The following is a 27,680-nucleotide window of genomic DNA, read 5'->3' as shown; positions in this document are numbered from 1 at the left end:
TTTCTAAAGGTTCGGTAGGTAATATACTGGAGAGAAAGTTTGAGGCCTAGGGAACAAGCTTTCGTATTTCATTTTGACATACAGTGAATGGAGAGGTGTCCTGGAATTCCCTGTTTGTGATGGAAATGCAAAGATTCCAGGTGTAGTGTTTTCAGTGTCCAAAAGGAAATGTCTGAAGCCTGTCTTCCCAAATGCTCAGTGCTAGGCAGCATGCCCTTTGCTTCAAGTGTAGTTCCTGTTGCATTTAATTGCAGCTGCAGAACAGACCCGTCTTAATGGTACATCCATCCTCATGAAGTGCTTGGCTGGAGTGACTGTTTGCTGTGGCACAGGAGCTCTGGGAAACAGTGCAGCTTCCCAGATCCCAGGGTTCGCCCCTGCATGAGTCCTGACCCTACACATACTTCTTTTAATACTTCAGGCTCCTGACAGTCAGTCTCTTGTCTGCCCTTTTTTCCGTACAAAGCAGACTTGGGTCTGTATGATAGCTTGCAGCTTCCAGCTCCCCTGAGCGGTGTTTGCCATTGAGCACTGTGTTTGCTCCCCCCTGCAGTGCTGCCTGGCATGCCTCTGTTCCAGCCTGCTCCTGGCTCAGCTCCTGCCAGCTCACTTTTGTGTGTTCTCAGCACACGTTCCTTCTGCGCTGCTTGGCTTTTTGCATCCTTTCACATGGTCTGAAGGATAGAGACGCTGAGAGGTGCAGAAGAGGCTGCTGGAGGGCATGTTCATCCCTCACTGCACCCGAGGAAGCTCTTGCTGTGGATGTATGTGGAAAACTGGGCAACTTAACTCAGAATAATGGATAAGCCCCTGTTTGTTTCTGACTTAACCTCATGGCATTTGTCCCCTCTGTGTTCCTTGCTCCCAAGAGGAATAGCAAAACTTGTGTATGTGAGGTAGAGCTTTCTCTGAGTGTTTTCAGCAAGTTTTGCAGTCAGAAATGACAAGTCATGTTCAGCTAAAAGGTAGAGTAGAAGCAAAATACTTCCCTCTTCTAAATTCTTCACTTTTGTTCTGAAAAACTGTGAGTGGTATTGATTCAGATCTGAAACAGTTTACTGCCCTAAAATGTGGTAGGAGCCATCCGGCATGGCAAGCTTTCCTTCTACATGGGTAGCTTCAAGTTTGGAACAGCTGAAAACAGTCATGTAATCAGACATGTTGGGCAACTTTCCTGATGGTATATTACTCAGCCTGTAAACATGCTAGAGTGAATTAGTGACTGTTTGTAAATTGGAAGGAGTTGCATGAATGCTAATCATGGCCTGATCCAATTAGAAGCACTCTGGAGGATGTTCCTGTCCTGCATGCAGTGCTTTGCAAAGGGAAAGGAGAAACTGTGTCTCATGAGTCTTCCCTTGAACCCATTTTTGCCCTTCCCTACTAACTACCATGCAAATCCCTTTTCTTGAATAGTCAAAACATAAAGCTATTGTTTTGGCTAGGGAAAATACTGCCACTGCTGCTATCTCTTGTGTGTTTCTTTAGTATCTAGAAAAGGAAGGATTTGGAAAATAGCTCATCTTCCCTAAATTAATAGCTTTCAGAATATTAACTGTGCACATAAGCACTAAAAATGCATGTTTTCCTTTTTCAAACACTGGTGAAACATAGGCTGTGGTATTCTGCCTTAGGCTGTTATCTGAAAGCTCAGCTCGTGGCACTATTCCTTCTAAAGATATAAATATTTTTAATAAAGGAAACAGGAACAGCAAAGCACACAGAAAATGATTCTGTTGCGTATTGCCACAGCACAACAGCAAACCAGCCCAATTACACCTTTGCCATCTGAATCTGCAACTGCTTTTCAAGACAGCTGAGTAATTTGCGGGCTTGTTAGCGTGGTCTTTATTGCCCTGGAAAAAATTGTCATCTTGCTTTTCTCAAAGACAGGAAATTCAGGTCAAATCTGAGCAATTTCGTGTTTGAAGAGCTCCAAATTATTAAGCAGCTGACAGCTCTGGGCATGAAGGAGAACTTGTGGTGCTGCGTGCCTCCAGAGCTCTGCCTTATTTCAGTAGCAGGGCTGCCAGCATGGGCACTGGGGAAGGAGCCATGGTCTCCTTGGCTTATGTTTGACTGAGCTCACTTGGTGTGAGCTGTGGATTTTTCACGGCATCTGCCATAAATTGTGTCAGTTTAAGATGCTAACCCAAGTAGCCCTTTCTTAATCTTGCATATTAAAACCTACGAACTCCTCTTTTATTCCTGGCAGAGTTAAATTGTTAAGTACTTGTGGGCGTTCTGTTTAGCTGTGAAGGGTCAGCCATATGGTGTTGCATCTGCTTGGACTTCAGAAAGGGGACTAATGCTTCTTGTGTTTGGTTCTTTTGCTTTACATGTTACCATTTGATGCCATGGGGAAAATAGGGCTTCCCATGCTGAGCTTGGTTCATCTTCGATACAGCAAACTACGTTAATTATATTAGACCTTAAAAATAATGTTAATTAAAGATTTGCTTTTTTAATGTCTGGGTATCATTTTGAAGATCATAATGTTTCAGCAGCAGTATTTACACTGGGATTAACAGGAGTCCAATCCTAAAACTAAAAATAGATTGGCCTTCAATAGAAATAATCAGCAGTGCACACTGTTGAATTACTTCACCATTTTGTGCCCTTTGAAGTGTACTGAATTTCTTGGCACTAACTACTTTCCTGTGATAAATAGTGTGTTCTAATATTGAATATTGGGGTTACAACTTTATTCCTGTAAGGCCATGTGAGTTCATTACACACAGCCATTTCTTAACGGGTGATCTCCATGGACATGTAATTCCTTGGGTAACGTGATAACCAAATATCCCTTGCTTATCCCATTAACGTGGGGAAAACTCAGTGTGCTGGTGCCAGATGATTGCAAAGCTACTCTGCCCTAGGCTCTCATCAGCAGTTTGTCCCAAGGAGTACATTGTGTGATGGTTGATCTTCTCGAGGTCTGTCCCCTGGGTGACACAACGGGCAGCCTCCAACTGTGTTTAAATGATCAGCAAATTGCTGTGGATCTCTTGCTATCTAAAGTTTGAAAGGAGAAAGTTTGATTCGTGTAGTTTTTAATATATTTCAAACAGATAAGCCTGTTAAAGAAGTCTGTGTTGCTGCTTTTTATTTGGGACCATAGCTGGGTACGTAGAGCTGATCAGCTTTAAAAGGAAGTAAGCTGATTCTTTTTATAAGAAATTTGTCTGCATGGCTCTTTGTGCTGTTCTGTTAGCTACTAGTATGAGGTGACATGCAAGTAACTATTTCAATGCCTACATTCTCAGATTCTTCATTTTTCTGCTTTTAGGTTAATTTCTTATTTCCACATTAAACTTAGTGTTTGTCTCAGCCTTTCTCAAAGGCTTCTCCCCCACCCTTCCAGCTGTACTACCTATGGACTTGCTAGTTTTGCTGGCTGAGGCAGTGGCAGCACCTGACCCACGTGCTTCATTTGCTCCTGGAATGCCCTGGTCCCCTTTGTGGAACTACAGCTTGCATTGTGTTTTGCTGAGCCCCTGAGTCCACTTGTCTCATGCACCCATTCACAAGCCCTGACAGCCAGGTTAGGGCCTGTGCACTTTTTGTTTCAGAAATAATGAGCAAACATTTGTTTTAGAAGCTTGAGAAGGAATAAAACACCTTGTTCTTCTCTTTGAGGAGAGTCCTTTCCTGGTTTTAGTTTTGTCTTAGATCTCAGAGAGTATGTTGGAAAATACATTGAGAAAGCTGTCCGTGTCTCTGAGTGCACAGCTGGAGAGAGGGGAGCTCTGCAAACGAGATCAGACAAAGTGCACTGGGGAGGGTGCATTTGCTGCAGCGACCAAAAGGACAGGTGTGGAGATCTGTGCAAAACTGCAGTTGTTGAAAATCTGCCCAAATATTTATCTGTGCAGGACTCGTGTAATGTAGCGATGGTTCTTCTCAACTGTAAGTATTTCAGTTATGTCCCTTGTGAAATGGCCAGGCTGGTACTGCAGAGATCTGTCATCTTTGCTTGCCTACCTATTATTTATCATATGTTTGTCTTGAATTAAAACCCACAGAAAGCTTAGTAAAGCCAGCTCTGCTTTGTTCCATCTTTCCCTGGTACTGACTGTTCCTTCTTGTCCTTAGGATTGACAGGGGACCAGCGCACTTACCATGGGAAGGAGAATGTGGACTCCAGGCACAGCCGAGGGAGAGGAGGAGAGACGACCCGCTTTCACACCGTCAATGTGGCACAGCCTGTCCGATTTAGCAGTAAGTTGCAGCCTGGGAAATCTGGCCCATCTTTCTGCTAATTAGTTTAACAACTCAGACTAATTTGTCTTAAAAGAAAATTAATGGGTTTTCTCTTGCATAGATTTCTGACTAATTTTAGTTCACGTTCCGTGCTCTTGAAGGGTTTTGTACATTTCGTTTATATGTGTGCTGTTATAATGCATGGTTTATATAGCAGACTGGTAGATGCAGAGTACTCAGCTTCCTCTGCAGTCTTGTTTTTGTGCAACAATCAATTACTTCTGATTGAAGTCATTTTGACAGTATTTTTAAATAAACTAAGCGCATCTCAGATGTGAGTTTCATAGCCTTTTTAAGAGGAGTATATTGTTGAAGAAGGGAGGAACTTGAGGAAATTCTTCACTTGCATCTCTAAAGAGAAGGTCTGTCGAGGAAGAGTGTGGTGCCTGAATAGGTTTCTCCATCTAACTTCCATACATCAGTTGGGAATCTTCCAAAATACCACTCCAATAACATCCTGCCCTTATCACTGCTAGTGCTACTGTCTGCATCTTGGTACCAGCCTTATCTAAATACTTAGAAATATTCTGCAACTGTCCTCGCAAATGATAGCTCAGAGTAACTGATGTCTCTGAATCTCTTCAGGCTCCAAACATCTTAAGCCTCTCTTGCTTCTATCTCCTTGTGCTCCGTGGATCATGCAGTGATTTGAGAGTGAGATAGCATTGATTAGCTTTGGAGGAATGGATGGGGCAGGCTAGGAATGGAACATGCAGAGAAGAAGGCATGGCGGGATTCTGGAGAAGTCAAGTGATTAACAAAAGTTAAAACTCATCTCTTTGTTGAGTTTTATTTTTATTTTATTTTTTTAGAAAGGGGGAAGAAGAGGAGAAGCTTATTAAAATAGGTCTTTTGATCTGTTGTGGATTCCAATACTAACTTGTTAGCCACATTTGTGGAGAACAGTAAAACAGTTTAGAAACCTATATAGCAAAATCTGTAATGTTCTGCAGTTTGGTTAATATTGCATTCAGTTCCATCCTAATGGCGTGACCAGCAGGTCTTAAACAATCCCATTGCTTCTTAAATAGAAATGGTGACTGAGGAAGGGCACTTAAAGGGAATTCAGATCTAAATATGTGTCATTATTTGATGATAAAGATCACTGTTTCTGGAGGGAGTCCTGAAGCTTGCAATAAACGTGAAACAGTTTGTGAATTTAAAGTACCTTAATTAGGTGTCATGCAATATTAATACTGCAAATGCAAGTGCTAATATCGTATTTCATGTCTGTTTTAAATTTCATCAGCTTGCCTCTGAAATTTTATTAGTTAACCATCACCTCCAAGAATGGCAGCCATCAAAAGCCCGTGGGTCTGTCTCATCCGCAAATGCCTTAAGGCTTTTGTTGCATATTCCCTTCTAAGAGAGTTGAGAGAAAGCAGAGACAGCAGTTCATACCTTCACCTTCTTGATCCTTAAAGATTCACTTTGCAGTGATAGTTTTCCAAGGCAAACAATCATTGCTCCAGAATCCCCATCATCATCAGTGATAGACTGAGCTGGAGTAGGTGAATTCTACTGAGGGTGTTCCTTAAAAGAAGGCTGAAAACTTCAAAGCAAGCTGGGCTTGTTTTTAAGCCACCTAATAGAAAGATGCAGTCATGAAGTTAGCTACCTCTGGTTTATGCTTCCTGCTTCTTGCTGCTTGTTTTGTTTTGGATTGATCAAGCTGATTGGATTTTTAAGGCTGTTCAGGGAAAAGCTTCCTTAGTAGATTATCAGTCTTAATTGAAGAATTTAAAGGCTGTGGCAGTGCAGTGAAACATCACTAGGAGTTTTTTAGTCCATTTAAGAGAAATCCTTATGTGAAGAATATTAGTTATGGAAGTCCCCCATGATTTACAGTGCTTGCATCTCCTACTGAGATGGTGAGGTGAAGTATGGATGCAGTATGTTGGGTGTACAAATGCAAATGATCACACGTTGTATTGTCATGAACCGATGAGGATGTATTACCTTGAAGATCCTAATGTGGGGGGAATGCTTTCCCTTCTATTCTTCATGTTTCCTAGGAAAGTGCCCAACAGGGTGGCATCACTACGAGGGCACAGCCAGCTGTTACAGAGTCTATTTAAATGGGGAGAACTACTGGGACGCCGTGCAGACATGTCAGCGGGTGAACGGATCCCTCGCCACCTTCACTGCAGACCAGGAGCTGAGGTTTATCCTGGCACAGGAGTGGGACTTGGAAGAGAAGACATTTGTCAGGAAGGACCAACGTAGGTGAGTGTGAAGGGAGGAGCAGAGATCTCACACGAGAACAGTTTCTGTGGGGTTTAATTGCTGGTAGTTAGGTTTGTCTAGCAAATCTAATGGTAGCATTGATTTCAGGTGAACAACCCTGCAAGAGCATGCTGAGAGATGGCAGTGGCCATCTCTGGGTTTTGTTTTTTAAATAATATTAGTAGATTAATAGGCTACAACCCACTGTACTCTTTCTTTTTTCAGGCTGTGTCAGCACCATATTAGTGATCTTGAACTACCACAGGGGAGATGAATTTTACAGTGATTTACTGCTGCACTGCACTGTACAGGAATAATATTTCTTTACAATTTTCAACACAACTTTTGTTTCCATTAAGCACCAGCATTTCTGACAAAGACTGCAGGTTTGAGATGAGAATGACATAAAATGCCATCATGAGTTGTAAGGACTGGGCTTTGGTGACTTGGGGTATTTCATTCTGTTATTTCACAGCAAACCATTTATTTATATGTTTTTTGCCTGTGAGTGTTTTTGGGTTCAAAATACCACAGTCATGACAAGAGTGTGTTGCATATGCATGGAAATGGAAGGCATCATGAGCGATTTGTGAACATGGAAAACTATTAAGTGCCTTCATTCAGTGTTATCTCTTTACTTTGCAAACTTACAGACTGAAATTTTAAGGAAAAGATCCTCAGAATGTTTTTGAAGTTAATTTTTAATTATGAAGGTATCATTAGGTTCCGTGTAGTGTTTCTGAATTTCTCAGTATGTTTTTTGGCTTGTATGTTTAGAATAGAATTTAATATTTTTTGTAGGTTCTGGGTTGGATATCAGTATGTAATCACCAACCGAAATCACTCTCTGGAAGGTCACTGGGAAGTAGCTTACAAAGGTAGGCCTCTACAATTGTTACTGAGCTGAATGGTTCATGGAAGCTATATTAAAGCATGGATATTTTCTGCAGGAACGACATCATCTTTTACTGATGGTGTTGAAATGCTGTAGGGGAGCTGCTTTGCTTTACAGTATCAAAACAGAAGTGGTTAATACTGGCTGACCTTATTCGGTTGCAAAAGCAGCAGTCCTCTCTGCTGCAGATGCAAATATATGTTTTTATGCCTTTTATTTTTAATTAGTTCAGATAAGTGATTAGTTTATCTATCTCAAAGTCGTCCTATGAACTCTCGTGTGCAGAATTGCATGCCCAACTGCTGTGCTGATACAGGTCAAGGGAAATGGAAAATGAAAAAACAGTATTTGAAGCATCAGCACTGTGAACTCCAGTATAGCGTTTGAAGACTGATCAGAGTAGTTTCCTTCTCATACACAACTTCCACTAATGGAATATCTGCGTGAATAGCTTTCCATTATGTACAGTACATAATTGTGAGCAGAATTCTGGAGAGCAGTTAGATAAATACGACTTTTGACGCACGAGGAGTAGTTGAACCCTGCGTAGCTTTCCAGAGGTGATGCTGTTTCACTGTGCTGCCGTACACAAAAGTATTGATTTCTCTTGCCATTTACCTAAAAGGATTTGATTGAATATTCAGAGGAAACTGCTCCTTCTTGTGCAGGCAGGAACATTTTTGTTTGTTCCTTCAAGTAAAGCACATAAAGGTGCCTCTCAACATCAGAGGGATGGCGAGGGGAGGTTCCAGCTTTTTCTCTAAAGGGTTTGTGTTGCCTAGTCTGGACAAAACTGCTTATACAGGTAGGCTTTGCCTATGAATTCCTAGAAGAAAACTGGTTCTCCTTAAAAGGACCTTCCTTTGCTCTTCAGAACGTTGACTGCACTGCCATCTGCTGACCAAATGTTTGTAACCAGGGTGACACAAATTATAGAAAATCATGATATCTGTTTGTATTACAAGTGGTATTTAACTTGATGCATTATATAAATTTAAATCCTCAGTGCCATTTAGTCTTTTGCTTGCAAGTCATTTACTAAAATAATACATATATGAAATATAGCATAGTAGTAGTTTTCAGTAGATTCTGAAAGGTTTTACTTAAGTTCTCTTGACTTGGACTTGTAGAAAGGCAGTGAATTCCTAATATCTGTTTCAAAAGTGATTTAGGGTTCTGTAGCTTGAAAACTTTTATCCACTCTTGGGAAATATGGAACTTAAACCCTCAAAAAAATTATGGGGGAGCCCAATTGCATTAAAAGTCATCTGACTAAATATTGAAAAAGGCCATCACATAACATGACTGCCTAACTGAGCGACTGCAGGAGCTGAAGTCAATGTTTAAGCACACAGATTTGGAAAGGAGGCTTCTGAAGACCACATAGACCAATTCTCACAACTGTCTCTTGGTCTGACATGAAGCTCCACAACTTTGAGTACCAATTGATTTAGAAGTAAGTAACTAGTTAACCTAACAGTGAGACACTGGTCAGAAGCTAAATTTTTCAAGCTGTACAATGCCCTTACAACATTTCTCATGCCCTGGTGTGGGAGAAATAACTTCATGCTAAGTCCCCACTCTTTTGAACACATCTCAGTGCAGCCTTTTAACAGTTGCATGGGTTGGAAGCACCCGGCAGCACATACCTCTATGCAGTGGCAGCAGCATCACAGCTGTGTTTTGTTTAGCTGTGTTCAGCACTGCACTCTGAATGAGCAGCACAGGGTATGTGTTCAGGGTTGGTGTGGGTTCTTGCTCCATGAGCGTTTTGCAGACCTTCAGGTGTACTGGTCCCTGCACAGTTTCCCCTTAGAAGATCCAAACTGGCAGGCAAACCCCATGGGACTCTGGAGAGAAGCATTTGTAGAGATAACAGAACATCATTGCAGAATTGCATGGCTCCTTGAAAACTGCAGCCTCTTCTGTGTGAGTCACCCCTTCCCTCCCCGCTCTTTACCTTTCCCCGGAGGAGTGCTGCTAATGGAAGCTGAAGCTGGGGACAGTAGCCCTGTAGAGCGTTGGTGTGCATGAAAGGAGTGACATTACAGAGCCTTTCTGAAGCTTTGCTTACCCCCAGGCTGCTCATACCAATGCATCTTGTTCTAGGCTCTTCGGAAGTATTTTTACCCCCTGACCCTATCTTTGGTACGGCTATGTCTGAAAATGAAAACGTTCTTTGTGCCCAGCTTCAGTGTTTCCATTTTCCTACCCTTCGGCACCATGGTTTACACAGCTGGTATGCTGAAAACTGCTATGAGAAATCATCATTCCTCTGCAAAAGAAGTAAGTTGGTTTTAGTTTAGTGTAAACTGTCTTGTGTCCTTAAATATGCATATAACAAATATGGAGAAATGTTAGTTATCTTTTCTGCCTGTTGCCCAGTAAATTGAAATGGAGGGAAAAAAAAGTGACATTTTATTTGAGATAGAGGCATCATAATGGGTAGTTGTCAGCCACGGTGTAGTTTTTTGTTAAAAAGTTACTGTTAAGCAGCTAGAATATGCTTTTTTTTTTATTAGTAAATATCACTCTTAAATTATCAGCATCACCTAAAAATGAATAAACACATATTTATGGTGTATTTTTGAATGTAGCAACTTCCAGTTGCTTCAGGTTATAGGATCCCAGAGCAGCCTGTGTCGTTTCTCTCTGGCTTTGGTACCTCCCTGTTAAGTCTGTGGGCTAAAGCCATCTGAACTTCCTTGCTGTGCAGGGATGAAGGTGCAGGCAGGGGAGTTAATTTTGCCTGGCTTCCTTTTTAGACCTGACCTGTTGAGAGTGTCCTGCAGATTTGGTCCAGAGAAGATTCAGCTGTTTTAGGTAGCAGAAGGCTGGGAGGGAGTTGCAGGAAACATGGCATTGCAGCTTGTCCTTCTCAGACTGCCTGCTTTTCTGTGTGTCCTGAAGAGGACACCTGAAGGCGTGTCAATTCCATTAAATACTTAGCATTCACTTTGTCCATTTTGAGCAGTAAATCATCCCCTCACATCTCCACACAATCCATTTATCTTCCCCACTCTTTTAAAAGTTGTTTTAAATGCCAAAGTTTGGCTTTTAACTGATGATCTGCTTATGTTTACGAGTCATGTTTTGTAATAGATCAAACTGGACCTCTGGCAGGCTCACAGACACTTGGCTATTGATGTGCATTTCTTTTCTAGGCCAGACAGGTGTTGTTGTGGGTACTGATGTGCATTTCTGTTCTAGGCCAGACGTGTGTTGATATCAAGGACAACATTGTTGACGAAGGCTACTATTTTACTCCGAAAGGGGATGATCCCTGCTTGAGCTGCACGTGTCACAATGGTGAACCAGAAATGTGTGTGGCTGCTTTGTGTGAGCGGCCGCAGGGATGTCAGCAGTATCGCAAAGATCCTAAAGAGTGCTGCAAATTTACGTGTTTAGACCCAGGTAAGGCTTTGCTGGAGTTTTATCAAGTGAAATTCCTTCTCATCTTGGTTGCCTTTGGGTACAGCTTTGATATTATACATCTTTCCAGTGCCTCCACGCTGCTGAGTACCATCCCCATCTGTGGAAAGATCCCAAATCATAGGATACGAAAAACTTCACTCTCCTGCCAGAAAATAATCAGTCATCCTTGATGCTACTTCAGGAAGAGCTTGTCTTCTCTATGGAGGTTGACAGTAGTGTGGATTTCTAGTGGAGCTTCTTGGTTGTTCATGATAGTTAGCTGTCATGAAAGGAAAAGCCTTTTCTCTTGGGCTCTAATTAAGTGTCTTTTTCCAGAAACGAGCATTTATATGTGTGGAAGTTTGAATGCAGGATTCACATAAGCAGCACAATTTGTAAATTACATTAATCATCAGACATGCAACCTTACTTAAAGGATTTGGCATCTCACTGTAGCTTCTCATTCGAGGAATACTGCTGTCAGTTGCCCTTTGGGGGTGTAGGTTTTGGGGTGTCACTTTTGTGAAAAGAAACTCGCAGAAAGGAATTTGTCTTATTTAGCACTTATTGTGAAAGTAGCCAAACCCTGGAACATTGCTTGTGGAGTCGTCATGTGTGGGAGGTTATTCAAAGCCCTGATGGGCACAGTCCTGAGCAGCCTGCTCCAACTCAGGCTGCTTCAGCAGGGGCTTGGGCTAGATGATCTCCAGAGGTCCCTTCCAACCTCAGCCACTATGACTCCCTGGTATTCTAAAAGAACCTCTTTTTATCTGAGTCCCTTAAGAAACTATTGTTCAGATCCTTCCATCATGGGAGACGCAGGTCAAGTCTTTCCATCACTAGCTGCTGTTTCAGTCATTACAAAAAAGGGGTGCTTATTGGCATCCAAATTTACATTTGTTCTTTTCTGTGTCAAATCTGCACAAGTTGATGATTAAAGGCCACTGGCCCCTCCTTGCTGTCATTTACATCCATTCTGAGGGCTGAGTTTAACAGATGTTCCTAACTAGTGTTGCAAGTTGGTTGAGGAAAGAGTGAGGAAAAAGCAGAAGTCTTCCTCCCACTCTTATCAGCAGAATTAAGATTGCCTTCACTTTTTTTTTCCCCTGCCTTCAGGATCAGTGTCAGCAGAGCATCACCCAACAGACAGGATAAGATGACCTGGGATAACCTAGTGCCGTGTTCTTTAATCCCTGCTTGTGCTGTGGCTCTTAATTATTTCATGAATACTGATTGGAAGAGTGTATTTTGCCACATCCTTTCTGATCCTTAAGCTCTTCTTCCTATGCTGATGCTAAATAAGACTGCTTCATTATGCTCTGAAGTGTTGGGTTTTTGTGTTGGTTTATTTTTTTTAGTAACTCAGTTTTTGAGTGAAGCATCATCAAGCAGTTGTCTGACTTCCTTCGTAATAAATTTACTTCAACTGATGATAAGGACTGAAATTTTGAAATGAAGCATCTCAGTTTTCTTTCTGGATGTTTATCAATGACTATTGCAGCTGACAGAAATTAATGAATTACTTTCTTTAGTCAGCATGTATTTGTCTTTGTCCAGTTCTTACATATATCTTCTCTAAGCTTTGGTACAGAGGAAAGAAAGCTGTTTTACTAATCAACAGTAAGTGAATTAATCACCCAAGGAGAGACTGGGGGGAAATAAATCTTGCTGTTGAGTTGGCAGGTAATCAGCTCTTGCTGTGTGAGTGGGTGAGCGGCGATTACAAGTGGGCAAGGAATGTTACTCAAGTACTTGGTAGTAGGGGAATATTTCAGTGGTAGGAGTGAGCTGAGTAATCCCAGCTGTGCTGTCTTGAAAGATGCTTCTCATTTAGTTGGAGATAAGTAGCACGGGAAAACCTTTTGTGTGCTGATGCTGAAATTGAAGTTCATTGCCTCTTCTTGGATGTGAGGCTCTTGTTTGTACAAACCTGGGACTTTCACTTGTGAAATAGTATTAAAAGAAGCAAAGTATTTGCAGGAGCTGCTGGTGCAGAAACTTCTCTAGGATTAAACTGGCACGGTTACTGGATGCTGCTACTGTCCTGAGTGTGAGACAGCCTTCATGGAATAATCTATTTCTGTGTATGTAGGTTGAAAATCTCAGTGATGACTTGTCTTGTTCTGTGCAAACTGGGTCTTGTCTCTTTTTTTTCAGTTTCATCTAGGACTTCATTTGACAATAGCTTATCCAGACAAACAGGTTGAGGGGTGGGAGCTGTCAGAGGCTGTGAGCGGTGTAGAAGAAGCCTGGACTCCCCAGAAGGTGCAGGATTTGCAGTTTCAGCTGGCCTGGAGGGGCAGTGCGAGGCTTTGTAACCAAAAAATCACATCATGTTTCACTGCATGTATGTTTTACCAAAGTGAATTCATGTAAGGCAGCTGTTGGAACTAACTTACGGTGCTCACAAAGTCAGCACTGCCGTATAATGAATGAGAAACAACCTCAGGTCTGTGCTGTTGGGGATGGTGTGTTGATTGGTTGCTGCTGGTGTGTGATGGCATCATCTGAAGCCCTGGCAGTGGGAGCTGCTAAAAAATTTGACTGCATAGAGGTTTCTGTGTGGCACAGCCAGGTTTGAGAGGGTGTTGTGTTGGTGTTTCATGCGTAGTGTGCTATAAGTGAGGTAGCAGGGGCCAAGGATGTGTCAGGTGATAAATACTAACCTATTAAGCCTTGTACTTCTAACAGTGTGTAAATATGGTGGATTTTTCTTTTGCTAGCATTTGTAGCAAATCAGTAGTTACAGGTTTTGTGAGGGTTTGAGTGCTCTTTTGTAAACAGTCTTTGATAGAGCATCGCTGCTGTCAGTAGGAAGAGAAGTACTGTAGAGAGAGCTCCTGCAGCTGTGCTGGATGCAGGAAAGGAGGAGGACTGGGACCTGGCCCTTCAGTGGCTGGGGGCAGAGCTCATCCCTGCTGCAGGTCGTGTTTCTGTATAATCCCAATGGCTGGGGTGTGCAGCTGCTGAGCCACATCCAGCCTCGGTGTGCTTCTTGTTCTGAGCTCTGTAACAGGAAACTGTGCCAAGAGCTCAGTGCAGTCATTTTTGTCTATTGTCTTTGTGCAGAGTGCTTGTGCACTAGAGGGCTACTTAAGTGTGATTAGGTGAATTGTGAAATCTCTCCCATGCCTGGCAGTGACAGATCAGTGATAATTTGCTAGCAGCAGCTTTCCCAGTGTGGAGCTGTTTAGCTGGGGTGTGGATCTGTTTGTGGATCTGTTTGTAGATCTGCTTGTGGATCTGTTTCGTGTCCTGTCACTTGTTTTCTGTGATTTTAGGAAAGTATCTATTTCCTGTTCATCTTAGTCTCTTGACTTTTTGAAAGATTGCTATGTGTTGATTCATCTTCTGAAGGTATTTTTAGTTCCCATCATTTAATTTTGATAAGCATGCTACCTACGAGACATGCAATTTGAATGACTACATCTTGGTGATAATGAGAATGTTTAGAGATCTTGTTTTATGAAAGACAGAAGTTCAAGTGCTCTGAAGTTGCATAAAAATGCAGTGTAGATGTGCCAGTTTTCAGGCCTTTCCCCTAACTTCCAGGGTTGCTGTTTTCTTTAGTACAAGCCCATCAGTCATGCCAGGGAGACAAGCTCATGCACAAAACACTGCTGACCTCTTGGTTTTCCCTTTTTCAGATACTTGAAGCCTTCAGCAATTTGTTGAGTAACATCTTTAGTTGTTCTTGCAATAAGTAGATAAATCACCTAATGATTCATCATTTTTCTCCATTTTTGAAACGTGGAGAAGTGTCAAATCAGGCTGATGAATCTCTACTCTGCGTTGCTCTCCGTCACCGACAAAAGAACATCCAGAAAAATGAATCCTGAACATAAGTAACAGGCTGCTTTTTTATATTTCATGTAACAGATGGGAACAGTCTGTTTGACTCGATGGCTGGTGGAATGCGCCTGATAGTGAGCTGCATCTCCTCCTTCCTCATCCTCTCTCTGTTGCTCTTCATGGTCCACCGGTTGCGTCAGAGGCGGAGAGAGCGCATAGAGTCTTTGATTGGAGCAAATTGTGAGTACCTGTGTTGGGAATGGGGCTCAGTCTGTACCTGTGCACAGTGTAAAGCTGCTTCAGGATGACAAGGGAAGAGGAGGTAGAAATCAGCATGGAGAAAATCACTACAAGTCTGGTTATAAATACTGGTCAGCACTTAACCCAGGTGAATGGAGCTGTGTGAGCCACTGGCTGCCTGAGTGGGTTGTGGTTTGTACATGTTTTTACCACTCTCATGTAAACAAAAAGCAATGCTTATCTTGCACCTGGTGGTTATTATTAAGTTGATACATGAAAATGAGAAATTTCGTGGTCTTTGCCTGTGTGTGTGTGGTTTAATTCAGGTTTCTCACATTGGAGTAACTTTTAAGCCAATAATGGAAGATTACTATTCAGTTTATATGCGGTCCAAACCCGAAGGATCTTCTGTGTATGAATGATCTCTTTAATTGGAAGAGTTTAGATTCGGGTGTACCTGTGGTGCAGGACAAGCAGGCTGGGAGCAGGTGGCCTTGGGCCTTACTGTGTAACTGCAGTGAGCTGACCCACATGGCTTATTTAGGCTTTCTGGGTCTTCAGGAGACGTGAGTTTCTTGGCTGTGAAAAGTGGAAAAAGGTGTTTCTGTCTTAACCTGAAAAAGAGAACACAGTTATCAACTCTTTTCTTTCTTTTTCTTCTCTTGAAACAGTGCACCACTTCAACTTGGGCCGCAGAATGCCTGGTTTTGATTATGGTCCGGATGGTTTTGGAACTGGCCTTACTCCACTCCATCTTTCAGATGATGGGGAAGGTGGGGCATTTCACTTCCATGATCCACCACCACCCTATACTGCTTACAAGTATCCAGACATTCAACACCCAGATGACCCACCTCCTCCGTATGAGGCTTCTGTCAATCCAGACAGCATCCTTTGTTCCACTCCAGGTATGTGGGCAGTAGCTTCTCTTTTCTTTTATTATTAACTTTTGGTTACAGGGGAGGTGATTTTTTTTATTTTTGTATTTTTTCCCCATCTGTAATAATATATTTCAGTGATGGTGGTGGGAAGGTATCTTACAATACTGTCTCCTGTTTCCATGACAGAAGAGGTATGAGTTAAAAGTGTCATTTGGCTTGTTTGTTTCTTTTCCCTGGGAAACACAGTTCACCTAAGCTAAAAGTGGAATCCATGCTTCGAGCAGCACAGCTCTTAGACCTTACCAGCTTTAAATTCTTAACTTAATGGCTGATGGCGTTTCCATCATGCTGGTACCTTTTCTGGTCTGTTGGAGATGGGTATAAAGAACAGAAGAAATGCCAAGTACAGGAAATTTTGAACAAAATACATCCAGCCTCTTCCCTTCTCCCCACTCCACCCCACCCACAGCCAAAAAAAAAAGACCAAAAATACCACTTTTTAATGATTCACCCGCTGCTTTTCAGTTCTGCAGCTGCGATATTAGCATACTGTAGTCCTTCCACTTTGGGATTTATAGCAGCCCATCTCAGAAGATCAGTAAGATACTCGCACTAATCAGCCTTATTTATATATCACTGCTTTATTTTTACTGCACCGTTCTCCTCCTTTGCAGTGTCGTATCTGTTAATAGAGATCTGGCATTTTAATCTGGTGTTAATACAAAGCCAGGAAAAACTCGGAGCTTCCAGCAGTACAGAGAGTAAATTTACTTGGTGATTTGGAACGAAACACTTCACCTTCTGATTCTGCTTTTCTTCTTCCTTTCCAGATGGAGTTCTTTCTCAGACTGTGCAAAGCGGTCCTCCGTCACTAGGAAACTGTGATGTATCCCCACAGCTCACAGAGGGCTCCCTTCCTCCCTCAGTTGGTCCTTCTCCAGTGGAGCTGGAAGACTCTGCTGACAGCAGCACCTTTCTTGTCCCCCCAGACACAGCGCTAAATGAAAACACACCGGCAGAAACTCTGACAGGCAGCCGGCACAGCCACTGTTCTCTCAATACCATTGTATAAAGGAGTCAGCTGACTGCCAGCCAGAAATAGTTTTAGCAACTGTTTGCACAGACAAACACTAATCCGTGGTTGGAACTTCAGAAGGAATCTCCACTTTGTTTTTGAACACTGCTTTTATGTTCTAGGTTAGGATTGTGCCTCTCGTTTTTGGCTGTTGTTATTTGTTCACTAATCGGTTTGTCCTGTAAATATGGATTGTATAACTACTTTTTTTTTTTTTTTTTTTTTTTCCATTGGCTGTGGAAAAGAATGCAGAGAATTCCTTTGACTTCTAAGGAGAGGAAAAGTATGGGTAGGGGTTTTTTTGTTTTGTTTTATTTCTTAAACTGAGAGGAAATGAAATCTACATCAGAAAAAGCTGCTTGGATTTGGCTGGATACCACTGGACCCAGGAAACAGACCGTGGAAGAGGGGGGTGGGAGCTGTCATGGCTCAGTCACTTGCTTTCTCTCTTGCTTCAGTGCTACACTCGGAAAAGACAGAGAAGGCTGAACTGCAGAGGAAGAAGCTGGGTTTCTGTTTTACAGAGCAGGAACATGGAGGAACTAAAACTCATGCCACCAAGTGAGAGTTGCAAACATTTGTGTGTTCTGGTCAGCCTTGCTGTTTCAGACCACCATGGGACTGGAGGATAAATGATCTACACTGTATGTGACTTCATCTTTTTATGGAGGAGTACTCAGAAAACCAGGATTTGCAATGACAATTATTTGTTGTTGTTAGCTGCACAATCTCGTTGTCTGGTAAATTTCTGTCCCATAAATGAAATTTGGTCTGTGTAATGCTGGCTTCCCTGTGGTAGAATCCTTGTGTGTATCAGGCGGTACATGGGGAGGAAGCAGGGAGCAGGTAACTGCTTGATTGCTCTGCCTTCACTGTGTGAATCCCCTGCTCATTACAGTCCCAAAAAGTGCAAAGAAAAACACTTCAGCTCCTTGACAGTGGCACAAGACTGGCCTGGATAAAAGACCATTGTTCATTGCATGCTGTAATTAGCATGTAAGTGTGTTCCATCCCATTTCGTTTCTTTACAGTTGCCATAAATACCATTTGAAAACACTGATTGACATGCACTCCACGTAATGTTTAATTCTAATTGGACACTTGTTTCTTAGCCTAATCCTATAAATGCCAACCCTACTCTTGTCTTTCTTCCCTCCCACACCCCACACCGTTTATCCAGGTCCCACAAGGGGTTTATGATGTGGTTCATGTACTGAAATCGATAAAGCAGTTTGCCTCACTCTGGTATCTGATCTTCAATTTTCCCCTCAGGTTAACTCTTTCAGCTAATTTATACACTGCAAAACAAGATTAATTCAATCCCTCACTAAACCTGTAGTTGAGCACTGTCGATTTTGACAGTGAGTGCAAAATCATCTTGAGAGGTGATTTTAAATTGAAGTAGGATAGTAGTGTTCAAATAATTTACCCCTCCCATCCGTTCTCCTCTTGCCTCTGCCTCTCCTTGACTTGCTGTAGCAGTCAGCAGATGAGATAAACTGTAAGGAATTTGTAAAGGATGCCCCTCTGAGTGTTCTCCTATTGCCTTATGAAGGGTACAAGCCTAGAGGGACAGGAAGTGAACACTGCACAGGGGTGTATATGTGAATTATTTTTCTAGTAATGATGAGAAATCGTACCTGTATGACAAATCCTAACCCACTGTTGTGGTTTCCCATTGCAGCTGACTTTTTCCCTATTGAATATGCTGCTACTTTCTATTCTGTGTCTTGCCTATAGGCTTATACTGTACTTGAGGATTGGTCTTGACAATTCAACTCCTTTTGCACAGAAAACTGTGAGTTTCACGATTGAGATCCTGTCTGGTTTCTCAACATTCGGACACTTGCACCCCCGAATCCGTGGGAGAGCGAACCACAGTTGCAGAGGATGCGTGGCAGGACGCCTTCCTCCTGCTCTGTGCCCCTTCCCTGGGCTGCTGGCACGGAATGGGAGCAGTGCTGCAGCCCGTGGGACCTGTAACCATCTCTGAGTTCCAGTCCTGGTCTGATGAAGCGGATGGATAGCAGTAGTGAGAACCATGCGTGCAAACGATTGAGCATTTCTGAGTATGAAAATAAAGCGGGTTTTGTGCGTTTTTGAGCACATTCATACGTTTTATACATTGTATGTACTGGTTTTTCTTTAGTTTTGTAGGTATGAGTGTGTGTGTGTGTGTTTCGGGATGGCTGTATCTCTGTATGTACACACGCTGTATGCTCGCTGTGCTCAGCAGGGCACTGGGCACTAACTGCTCCTGGGGTGATGCTTCTCTCCAGCTGGCTGCACTCTGTAGGGCAGGGTGCGAAGTCTGTGCTACTGCAATCTGTTCCTGAAAACACTTTGTTAGCAATGCAAACTGGAAAGCTTCTAATTCCTTTTGAAGCCGGATCCTCCGTAGTATCCTAGCGCAATAACAAAGGACCTTTGGGCTTGGTTTAGGCTCTGAAGCTGTGTTTTGTGGTGGAGGTGAACAGATACCTTACCTCACACATCTCAACACTGCGGGAATATGTTCTGTGTTTGGTTTTTTTTTTATTTTACTTTTTATTCTGTGGTGAATTTATTTGAAATAAACTCTGGTACAATCCGTGATGTCATGGCGGCTCCTGGCTGTAGTTGTTCCAAACGTGGGTCTGCTTTGCAGGAGCTCCAATGTAATGTACTGCCCATAGTTCTGAGCCTTTCCCACTTCTCTTTTGGCACAGAGGCTGCTGCTTCCTCTCTTTTTTCCCTATCCTTCACCTCAACTGCAAGCAAGGGATATCTCGCCTCTAATGGAGCAGCTCACTGAGTCCAGCCCTTGTTTACCTCTCGGTGAGCTAATGCTGCAATAATGTCATTTTTTGCCCATTTAAATGTAGCTTTTTTCACAACAGGTAGGAGCCTCTGCAGCAGGGATGGCGCAGCTTCCAGGACCTTGCAGCAGCTGGGAAGGTCCTTCCCTGGCGGCAGCGGCTCCCAGGCAGAGCTCCATTGCCCTTGGTAAGGGCTGAGCACGTATCAGTGAGCATGCCTGAAGGAGGACCTTGCTCTTCTGCTTGCCATTAGATTGATGAGATCTTTGGCTTTAGTTTATGCTTCGATTTCCCACTGCTGCTCACTTCTCTGATGGTTTTTATCTCCTGGTGCATCCCAGATCTCCCTGCAGATAAGGTTCCATTCCCCTATCAGCTTATGATGAGCAAAGGGCCCATCTCTCTGCGTGTCCCTGGCTGCCATCAGCTCTGCCGGGTGCCAGAGCTCCGTGTGGGGCTCTGTGTCCTATTGTGGCCCCTGACAAAGCCATTCCTCAGCATCCCCTCATGCTGCAGACCGTGCTGCCATACTGAGCTCTTCACTGCTCCATGGTGGGCACAGCTGTGGTGGTGTCTGCATTACCATGATGCACAGCCTCTGTTTTTGCACTAGGTGAGCTGTGGGATGCTGTAGCTTCAGGGAGGTTCTGCTACGAGGGCAAAACTGCTGGTCAGATGTACAAAGCTTTGTGTGATGTTCAGCTGTGTCTCACTCTGAGCCTCAGATGATTCCTGTGTCTGTGCTGGGATGCGGATGGAGAGGCGAAACGGAGTGGGTGCAGGGCCTCTCTGAAGTCCTCACCTCCAGATGTGCTCCCCATTCCTGTGGCCCATCCACGTGTCTTTGCTGTTCCATTTGGGAGAAATGTTTTTTGTCAGCGGCGCCCAACCTTTGCCCATCTCATGTTAAGTGGCACTGAAGCTGTTTTTCAGAATGCTTTTGTCTTTCAGAGGTGGCTTTTCAGTGGCAAAAAACTGAGGGTTTCGTGTTGTGCGATTCATGCTACATCTCTTCATTTTGCAGTTGTTGAAAAGTTCCTTTTTTCCCCTTTAGCTAAAGAACATTTAAATATACCAAAATTGCTTTCAAACATCCCTCTCATGTTGGGATCTGGACCATGAAATGCGAGCAGAACAGGGGAGGGAAGGCAAATCCATCAGCATTCCTGTTCAGAACTCAGGGCGGTCTGAAAAGCACTGCTTGGAGGTTTCTCCTGTGCCAGTGGTTGGGACTGGATGGAGCTGTGGCTGCATACAGAAGATTCTGATATTCTGTGAAAATATGGTGCAGAACTGAAATTGGGTGCTACGACGATTGGTTCCTGTGAGGATCTTCTCGCTGCTTTTAACTCCTATCTTGGCACTAAGGGTTGGCACTAAGCTCTCTTTTTCTCAAGATGCTGTGAGAAACATTTCATCCCCACGCCAAATAAATGGTTCTGTAAGACGAAGGTGCTGTGTCGGCATCTGTTTGTTTGTTTTTTTGGGGGTTTTTTTCTTGGCATCGATGCATTTCTTCGGCATCGCGATGGGAAATCCCGTCCAGCAGCGATTCGGGGCAGCAGGGGGCAGAAGCGGAGCGCGGAGCTGCGGCAGCCCGAGCCCGGCTCGTTGGGGCCGGCGGACACGGGAGCTGTGGGTGCCCGTCCCCGGCGGTGCCCCGTGTCTATGGGGCTGGGCAGCCCGTGCTGGTGGGGTTATCCAGCCCACGGTGGGCTTTAGGGATCTGTCAGGTCCCCTCCAGCGCAAGGCGTGCTACGATTCTACAAAACGATGCTCTGTAGGCTGCTGTGCTGGTTTAGCAGTGTGAGTGAACATCTCTAGGTCGGGTTTCCGTGCTCTCCCATGTGCTGCCGGCACCGGTCCTTGGGATCAGAGTTGCTGTGCGTGTCCCTGTGCTGGTGCCATCCCTGTGCCCTCTGCACCAGGGTTCCTGCCTTCTGCTGCTGGGATCCAGCTCTGATCACAAACACCGGGGTTCTGCGTGGGGTCACAAACCTGCTTTACCTGGGGAGGTAAGGAGAATTTACAGCCATAGCCCAGGGCTGAGCTCAGAGCCAGGAAAGGAGCGGGGGCTGCTGGCGAGAGGCCGGCTGGCCTGGCTGCGGCCGGGGCTGAGCTCATGCTGTCCAGCTGCCCAGTGAGCAGCAGGAGTGCAGCCTGAGCTCTGCGGGTGGCTGCAAGATGCGCTCATCACTGAATGCTGTCCAGCACACGACGTCACCGTCACCACGGTGCCACCCGGCTCCTTGGCCCCTGCCCATGGGGCACAGCAAGGAGCTCACAGAGTTCCTCCAGCGCCTGGAGTTGTGCGCTGCTGCACTACAGGGCAATAGGAAGTAAGTACCACACAATGCCCGTGTCACAGGTAGACAGAGGTCTCTGGGAGGCCGCAGGGCCCTGCGTGGCTCCTCTCGGTGCCCTGGCACAGCCACTATGCTGCACCCTCTGGCTGTGCCCACGCCTGTGGATGTCAGTGTCTGGGTGCTGCAGCAGGAGCTCCTGCCAGCCCAAAGTGCATCACTCAGGGCCACGCTCTGCTCCCGACACTGGCAGTCGCCCTCCGGGTGCCGGGCAGTGCCAGGGCCACATGCAGCTGCTGCCCACAGTGCTGTCTTTGTGTGGGCACTGCTGTGCTCCTGTCCGGACACTCTGGCTGCACCAGAAACAAACAAAGCTAGGACTGCCCAGGGTTTACTCTGCTTGGGCTCCATCTCCCCACTTTTTGCATGCCTACAGCCCTCATGCACCCATCCCTGGGTGAGCTGAGCTGTGCAGCTCCTCTCCCCCTTCTCCAGTCTCATCCCAGTCCCCCAGGTCCTCAGGCTGTGTTCTCAGCTGAGGATTCACCTCCAGGAACAGCTCCTGGCACTGCTGTGCACAGCGGGGGCTCCCAGCAGGGAGGCACAGTGCCCACGTTGGATCGATGGATGCTGCAGCAGTAACTATTTATATTTTTCAGCAAGCCTTTTTTTACCCCTGTAATGGCTCCTGCACCCGTGCGTACGGCTGTGGGAGCTCCCTGTCCTGCGCAGCACGACGATGGACACAGCCCCTCTGAGAGGATGGTGCAGCCGTGAGCGTGCAGCAGCAGCAGCAATGGCAGCAGCAGGCTGGGAAGCACAGCGCGGTTCCTTGAAGGTTTGTTCTGGTTCCTATAGAAACTGGAGGCTGCTCCCAGTAGGAGGGCAGCAGGGATGGGTGGCAGTGGGTGTCCGGCAGGGCAGGGAGATGTTGGGGTTCTGCTTGGAGCATGAACCGTGGGTGCTGAATGTGCCCCAAAGAGCCCCCTGGCCAGCCCAGCCCTGTGCATGCAGCACACGGTAGCAGTGCTGAGCCACAGTGCCGTGGCCAAGCTGCCAGCAGAATGCCCACTGTGCCCTGTGTGGTGCCGGGCTTTGCTCATCCTGGCAGCATCTCCGAGTGCTGAGCCAGGTCAGTACCTGCGGGAGGAGAGGAGGAACGTGCCCCGTGGCCTCCTTTTTTCTGCTGCTTTCAGGCAAGCGGGATATTTTAGGATGATGTGACAACGCCACCATCCCGCGCACTCACCCCCTTCCTACCTCCCCTCTGCAGGAGGAGAACTTTTCCATTGGGATAACGGCTGCCCTGCACCACGCATCTGGGCTGTGCTGGGGGTATAGGTGCTGGGCTGGAATGCAGCAGTTCCCCAAACCCACCCTGGCTGAAGGATTGTGGGGTTAAGGGGGTTCTACCTGTGGGTTCCCGTGGCACTGCTCACTCCCAGCTCCTTCCCTGAGCTCCAGATCTGGGGGTGCCAGAGCTGTGCCAGAACCAAAGATGTCATACGTGGATCCCCATTGGCCCTGCAGGAGCCTTCCATGGCCCCACACAGGGCTGGCAGCACAGTGGGGATGCCGCAACCCATACCTTTAGGGATGGAGAGTAGCAGCTCACTGCAGCCCTCATTGCCACCCCCTCGGCCCCACAAAGCTCAGTGCAGCCCTGAGGAGCTCAGAGCAGCCCCATGGTGCCGGGAACTCCCACTGCTGCCTGCTGCCCACACGTGCCAGTCCGACCTGGCACAGCACACTGGGGCTGGCTGGGGGCCGGGCGCTCCCGCTCCCTCCTAGCAGGCGAGGAGTTAAAAACTCAGCCCTTGTGATGAATATTTAAAAGCAGTGTTCAAGCTGGAGCCGAGGATTTCTCCAGGGCTGGCAGCGCTGCATCCCTCTCCCCAGCCCTGCCGCCCGCCCGGGCGCACTGCGGAGGAGGACGGGGCGTTGCAGTGGGGCTGCCAGCATGGGGCCGCTGGGGCTGGGGGTAACTTTTGTCACTTTGCCTCTTGTCATCCGAGCGGCTGCGGGAGGTGAGATGCGCTGCCTGTCTGCTGCATCGTCGTGGCTGGGGCTGCGGAGGGATGGGCACGGGGTGCAGGTGGCTGGAGGTGATGGGGTGGCATGGTGCCGGGCAGGGGGTACAGCAGTGCCAGCCAGCCATTCTCTTTCCTGCATGTGGGGGGAATGCATGTCTGTGGTGCTTGGGGTTTGGAGATGTGGTGCAGCCCAGGAGCTGTGTTCTGTGCCCTCCTCATGGGACATCCCTGTCCCTGCGGTGCCGCTGGGCTCAGGGAAGTGTCAGCCCTGCTGGGAGGCATCTGGGATGTCAGATGGTCATTCAGACAGCTGGGATTGAGGTTTCAGCCCCTGTGCCCCATGTACTCATAACCAGGGAAACGCCACTCCTCAGAGCAAGTGGGGCTGGGGTGTGCAGCACTCTGCTATAGAGCAGAGCGCCCACCTGGCTCGTGCCAGGGATGCTCACAGTTGGGTGAAGGCAGCGCTTTGTGGCTCTGAGGGTGTGCAAGAGGCTCAGTTCCCACTGGATGGGAAGAAAAGCCTGAAGTCACTGCCCTGGGACAGTCCCCATTCCCAGCCCTGTGTCTGCAGCCTCACATAGCAGCGCAGTGAGGAGCTGCATGCGAAGCCAGCAGCACAGGCGGTGCACACAGCACTGCCTGCGGCCTGTGTAACAAAAGCGGGGTGAGAGGGGAACCATCCCCGCAGGCAGGGAGTGCTGGGGTGGCTGAGTTCCCTCACAGGGATTTGGACGGGTTGGTGGGACACGAGTGGAGCAGAGCGGTCGTGGGCAGCAGCGGCGCTCCTCACCCCGCTCCCAAAGCAGCACAGAGCGAGCTGTCCCTGCACTGACAGCAGCGAGGTGGGAGGGAAGCGGCTCCGTAGCGCTGCTCCGGGCGGTGTGGGCGCACCTCTGCCCACGGCCACGCTGTGTGCTGTGCAGAGATCTGCAATATGGGGGGGCTTAGGGAGTGGGGGCCTCTGCAGCCCCTGACTACAGCTTTCTCCTGCAGGGCAGTGGTGCTACGACTCACAAGACCCGAAGTGCGGTGAGTGGGGATGGTCACAGTTCTGTTTGGTGCTTCCCTGCCCAGTGCCTGAAGGCACTATGGAAGCACACATATAATAGCTTGTAAGAGGTTAATTAAGGATCAGGGAGCATGTAATCAGCAGTTACAGCCCAATTGCTTTATAGCCCTCAGGTGTGTGCTCACTGTGCTGCAGGTCAGCCGTGTCCGGCAGCGCTCCAAGCATTGCTGCCCGGCGCAGACCCGGCTCCAGCAGCAATTAAACCATGCTGGGGCTGGCGGGGGGCGGTTGGGACAGCACAGAACAGGCACGTGCTGAGGGCACCATCCCTTAATGAGGGCAGTGGGTAATAGGGAGCTCATGGGGTGGGCTGCAGCTCCACAGGTGCCCAAGGAAAACCTTCCTGAAGTAGTGGAGAGAGAAGGCATGGAGATGGGGCAGGGCCTATGGTGGAGACAGGGCTGCCCTTGGCTTTGTGTCCCCCTTGAGGGTGGTGGTGATGGCACTGCAGGTGCAACCATGGCTGTGCTCCCTGCAGGCCCCAGCCACTGGAAAGAGCTGCAGGCCACCTGCGGCGGTGACAAGCAGTCTCCAGTTAACATTGACCGGCGCTGGCTGCAGCGGGACGGCAGCCTTGGGGACATCATCTTCGAGGGCTATGACCAGGCGCCCCCCGGCAAGTGGCGGCTGCTGAACGATGGGCACACGGGTGGGTGTTCAGCTCCAGCCAGGGCTCAGCTCCACAGCGGTGCTGCCCCACGGCACCCAGCCCTGTCCCTCTCCTATCATCTGCAGTGATGCTGAGCCTGGAGAGCGAGCCGGGTGCTGAGCACATTGCCATCAGTGGGGGGGGCCTCCCGGGCCGGTACCGTGCACTGCAGCTGCACTTCCACTGGGGCAGCCCATCTAGGAATGGCTCTGAGCACACTGTGGATGGGCATCAGCTCCCCATGGAGGTAGGCAAAAAGCCCGTTAGCACCACAGCTGTTTGATTTCCCATCCTGGTGCCTGGCTGCTGGAAAGACTGGGTGTCCATGCTGAACTCTCCATATTTTCTCCAGCTGCACATCGTCCACATGAACGTCAAGTACCGCACCTTGGGGGAGGCCAAGGGGCACCCAAGCGGGCTGGCTGTGCTGGGCTGCTTCTTCCAGGTTGGCTGCAACTGCACTGGATGGATGCTGCCATGCATTGGTCTTAGCTGAGCACAACTGCAGGGCACACTCACTCTTTGCAGGTCTCAGAAGCCGCGAACTCCAACTACAACACTATCATTGGGGGACTGAGGAACATCTCCCATGCTGGTGAGGTGCCCTGGGGCTCTGTGCTGGGGCACGGCTGGGAGGGGAGAGACCCTGGGGCACGCTGAGGGTGGTGGGGCTGAGTGCCCACGTCCTGCTGTGCAGGGCAGGCAGTGGACCTGGCCTCCACCTTCCGCCTTGACACGCTGCTGCCGCACGTCGCACAGCTCTCCCGGTACTACCGCTACCAGGGCTCCCTGACCACCCCTGACTGCAGCGAGGCCGTCATCTGGACCGTGTTTGAGGAGCCTTTGGGCATCAGCAGGGAGCAGGTAATGGGATTACCTGCCGTGGGATGAAAGGGCCCATCTGGCCAAAGCCGTGCTGTGAGCATCCCCAGTCCCTGTGCATTTTCGTGCGCCTTGCAGACAAAGTAAAGGGGGACATCTGCAGAAATGTGGGGATGGAGAGCTTGAGAGGGGCACCGAGAGGAAACTGGGTGGGTTGCTGGATGGCAGGGGGGCTGGGGAGGGGACTGGTGAGGATGGATGAAGTCGTTCTGCCTTTCCCGGGTATCTCAGTAGATGCATTTCCTGGCCACTCTGTAAATGCTCCGCTGGGCTTCCTGCACCATCAGCTGCGAGGCGGCACAAAGCGCAGTGCATGCAGAGCCGCGTACTGGCCGTTAGGGGGAAAGACGGGGCTCCTGCGCTGCGCTCTGCTCGGCAGCATCTGCGTGTGCGCCTCGCTTCACCCCGTGAAGAGCCCGCAGTGCCCGCGGCGCTGCTCCCACCCGCTCCTCTCCCCCCGCAGCTGCAGGCGTTTGTCAGCACCGTTCACTTCCCGGCCTCGGGCGCTGCGCCCCTGAAGATGACCAACAACTTCCGTCCTCCACAACCTCTCCACAGCCGCAAGATCTTCTCCTCCCGGGATGCCACGGCCAGCTGTGGGTGTCCCCGCTGTCCCCTCGCCCCGCTGCTCCTGCTGCCCCTGCTCGGCCCCTTCTTGTCTTCCCTTTAGGGCCCGGGTTCCCTGTTGCCTCTTCTTTGCAGCGGTGAGGAAACTTCTGGTTTATGGGTGATGGGGAAAAAATGGTAAAAAGCAGCTGGGGGCCATCAGCCGGGTGAGGATGCGGCAGCTCTGGCGTGGGCTCGGTCATGGGGCTGTCGGGGCTGCAATAAAGGTGAGCTCCTGGCCCCGTGTGCGGCCCCTGGCTCCGTGTCTCTGTGCAGTGCCGGTGCAGGGACACGGGCGGTGTGTGGCCATGGGGGAGCTGGGTGCTCCAGGAGGGGATGGGACGGCACTGGGTGACACATAGCGTGAACCCCAGCGAGACAAATCCCGGCCCAGCACGTGTCCTTGTGCTCAGCATACACACACGGCCACGTTGCCTTCCCCATCTCTGGCTTTGGGGACGTGGCACATCTCAGCCCTGCGCGGTGCAGCCTGGGGCCCTTTCCCAGGAGCTGATTTAGGCTGCAGCTATGTCTGCCCCAGGTCCAGGCAC

General features: G+C 47.6%; 2 protein-coding genes across 3 annotated transcripts in view; both read left to right on the top strand.

Moving 5' to 3' along the window:
* Positions 1-19,386, top strand: part of DGCR2 (DiGeorge syndrome critical region gene 2) — a 36,985-nt gene extending 17,599 nt beyond the window's left edge. Inside the window, exons 3-10 of one of the 2 annotated variants that reach the window (XM_042828698.1) lie at positions 4,096-4,221; positions 6,279-6,489; positions 7,291-7,367; positions 9,494-9,670; positions 10,595-10,798; positions 14,678-14,830; positions 15,502-15,738; positions 16,542-19,386. In XM_042828698.1, coding sequence (XP_042684632.1) covers positions 4,096-4,221; positions 6,279-6,489; positions 7,291-7,367; positions 9,494-9,670; positions 10,595-10,798; positions 14,678-14,830; positions 15,502-15,738; positions 16,542-16,783 — 1,427 coding nt within the window. In that variant the 3' untranslated portion in view covers positions 16,784-19,386. Of the gene's footprint in view, positions 1-4,095; positions 4,222-6,269; positions 6,490-7,290; positions 7,368-9,493; positions 9,671-10,594; positions 10,799-14,677; positions 14,831-15,501; positions 15,739-16,541 lie in introns of both variants that reach the window. The other variant, XM_042828697.1, reaches the window with a different exon arrangement.
* Positions 19,387-23,847: 4,461 nt separating this feature from the next.
* Positions 23,848-27,193, top strand: LOC122165767 (carbonic anhydrase 15-like). The gene is made up of 8 exons (XM_042829083.1): positions 23,848-23,914; positions 24,917-24,952; positions 25,471-25,641; positions 25,728-25,888; positions 25,994-26,086; positions 26,170-26,236; positions 26,339-26,505; positions 26,987-27,193. The coding sequence occupies exons 1-8, from the start codon at positions 23,848-23,850 to the stop codon at positions 27,191-27,193; spliced, it is 969 nt and encodes a 322-aa protein (XP_042685017.1).
* Positions 27,194-27,680: the final 487 nt, after the last annotated feature.

The sequence above is a fragment of the Centrocercus urophasianus genome, unplaced genomic scaffold, assembly GCF_019232065.1.
Source record: "Centrocercus urophasianus isolate 14NV4802_14NV808 unplaced genomic scaffold, USGS_Curo_1.0 seq_30, whole genome shotgun sequence".
Classification (NCBI taxonomy): domain Eukaryota; kingdom Metazoa; phylum Chordata; class Aves; order Galliformes; family Phasianidae; genus Centrocercus; species Centrocercus urophasianus.
The sequence above is the reverse complement of the archived record's forward strand: the minus strand, read 5'-3'. Positions and strand labels throughout refer to the sequence as shown.

Excerpts from the sequence above, each read along its gene's own strand:
- LOC122165767 (XM_042829083.1), top strand. The coding sequence starts at position 23,848 with ATGGGGCCGCTGGGGCTGGGGGTAACTTTTGTCACTTTGCCTCTTGTC. Across the intron at positions 23,915-24,916 it reads CATCCGAGCGGCTGCGGGAG|GGCAGTGGTGCTACGACTCA; the intron begins GTGAGATGCGCT and ends TTTCTCCTGCAG. Across the intron at positions 26,237-26,338 it reads GAGGAACATCTCCCATGCTG|GGCAGGCAGTGGACCTGGCC; the intron begins GTGAGGTGCCCT and ends CCTGCTGTGCAG.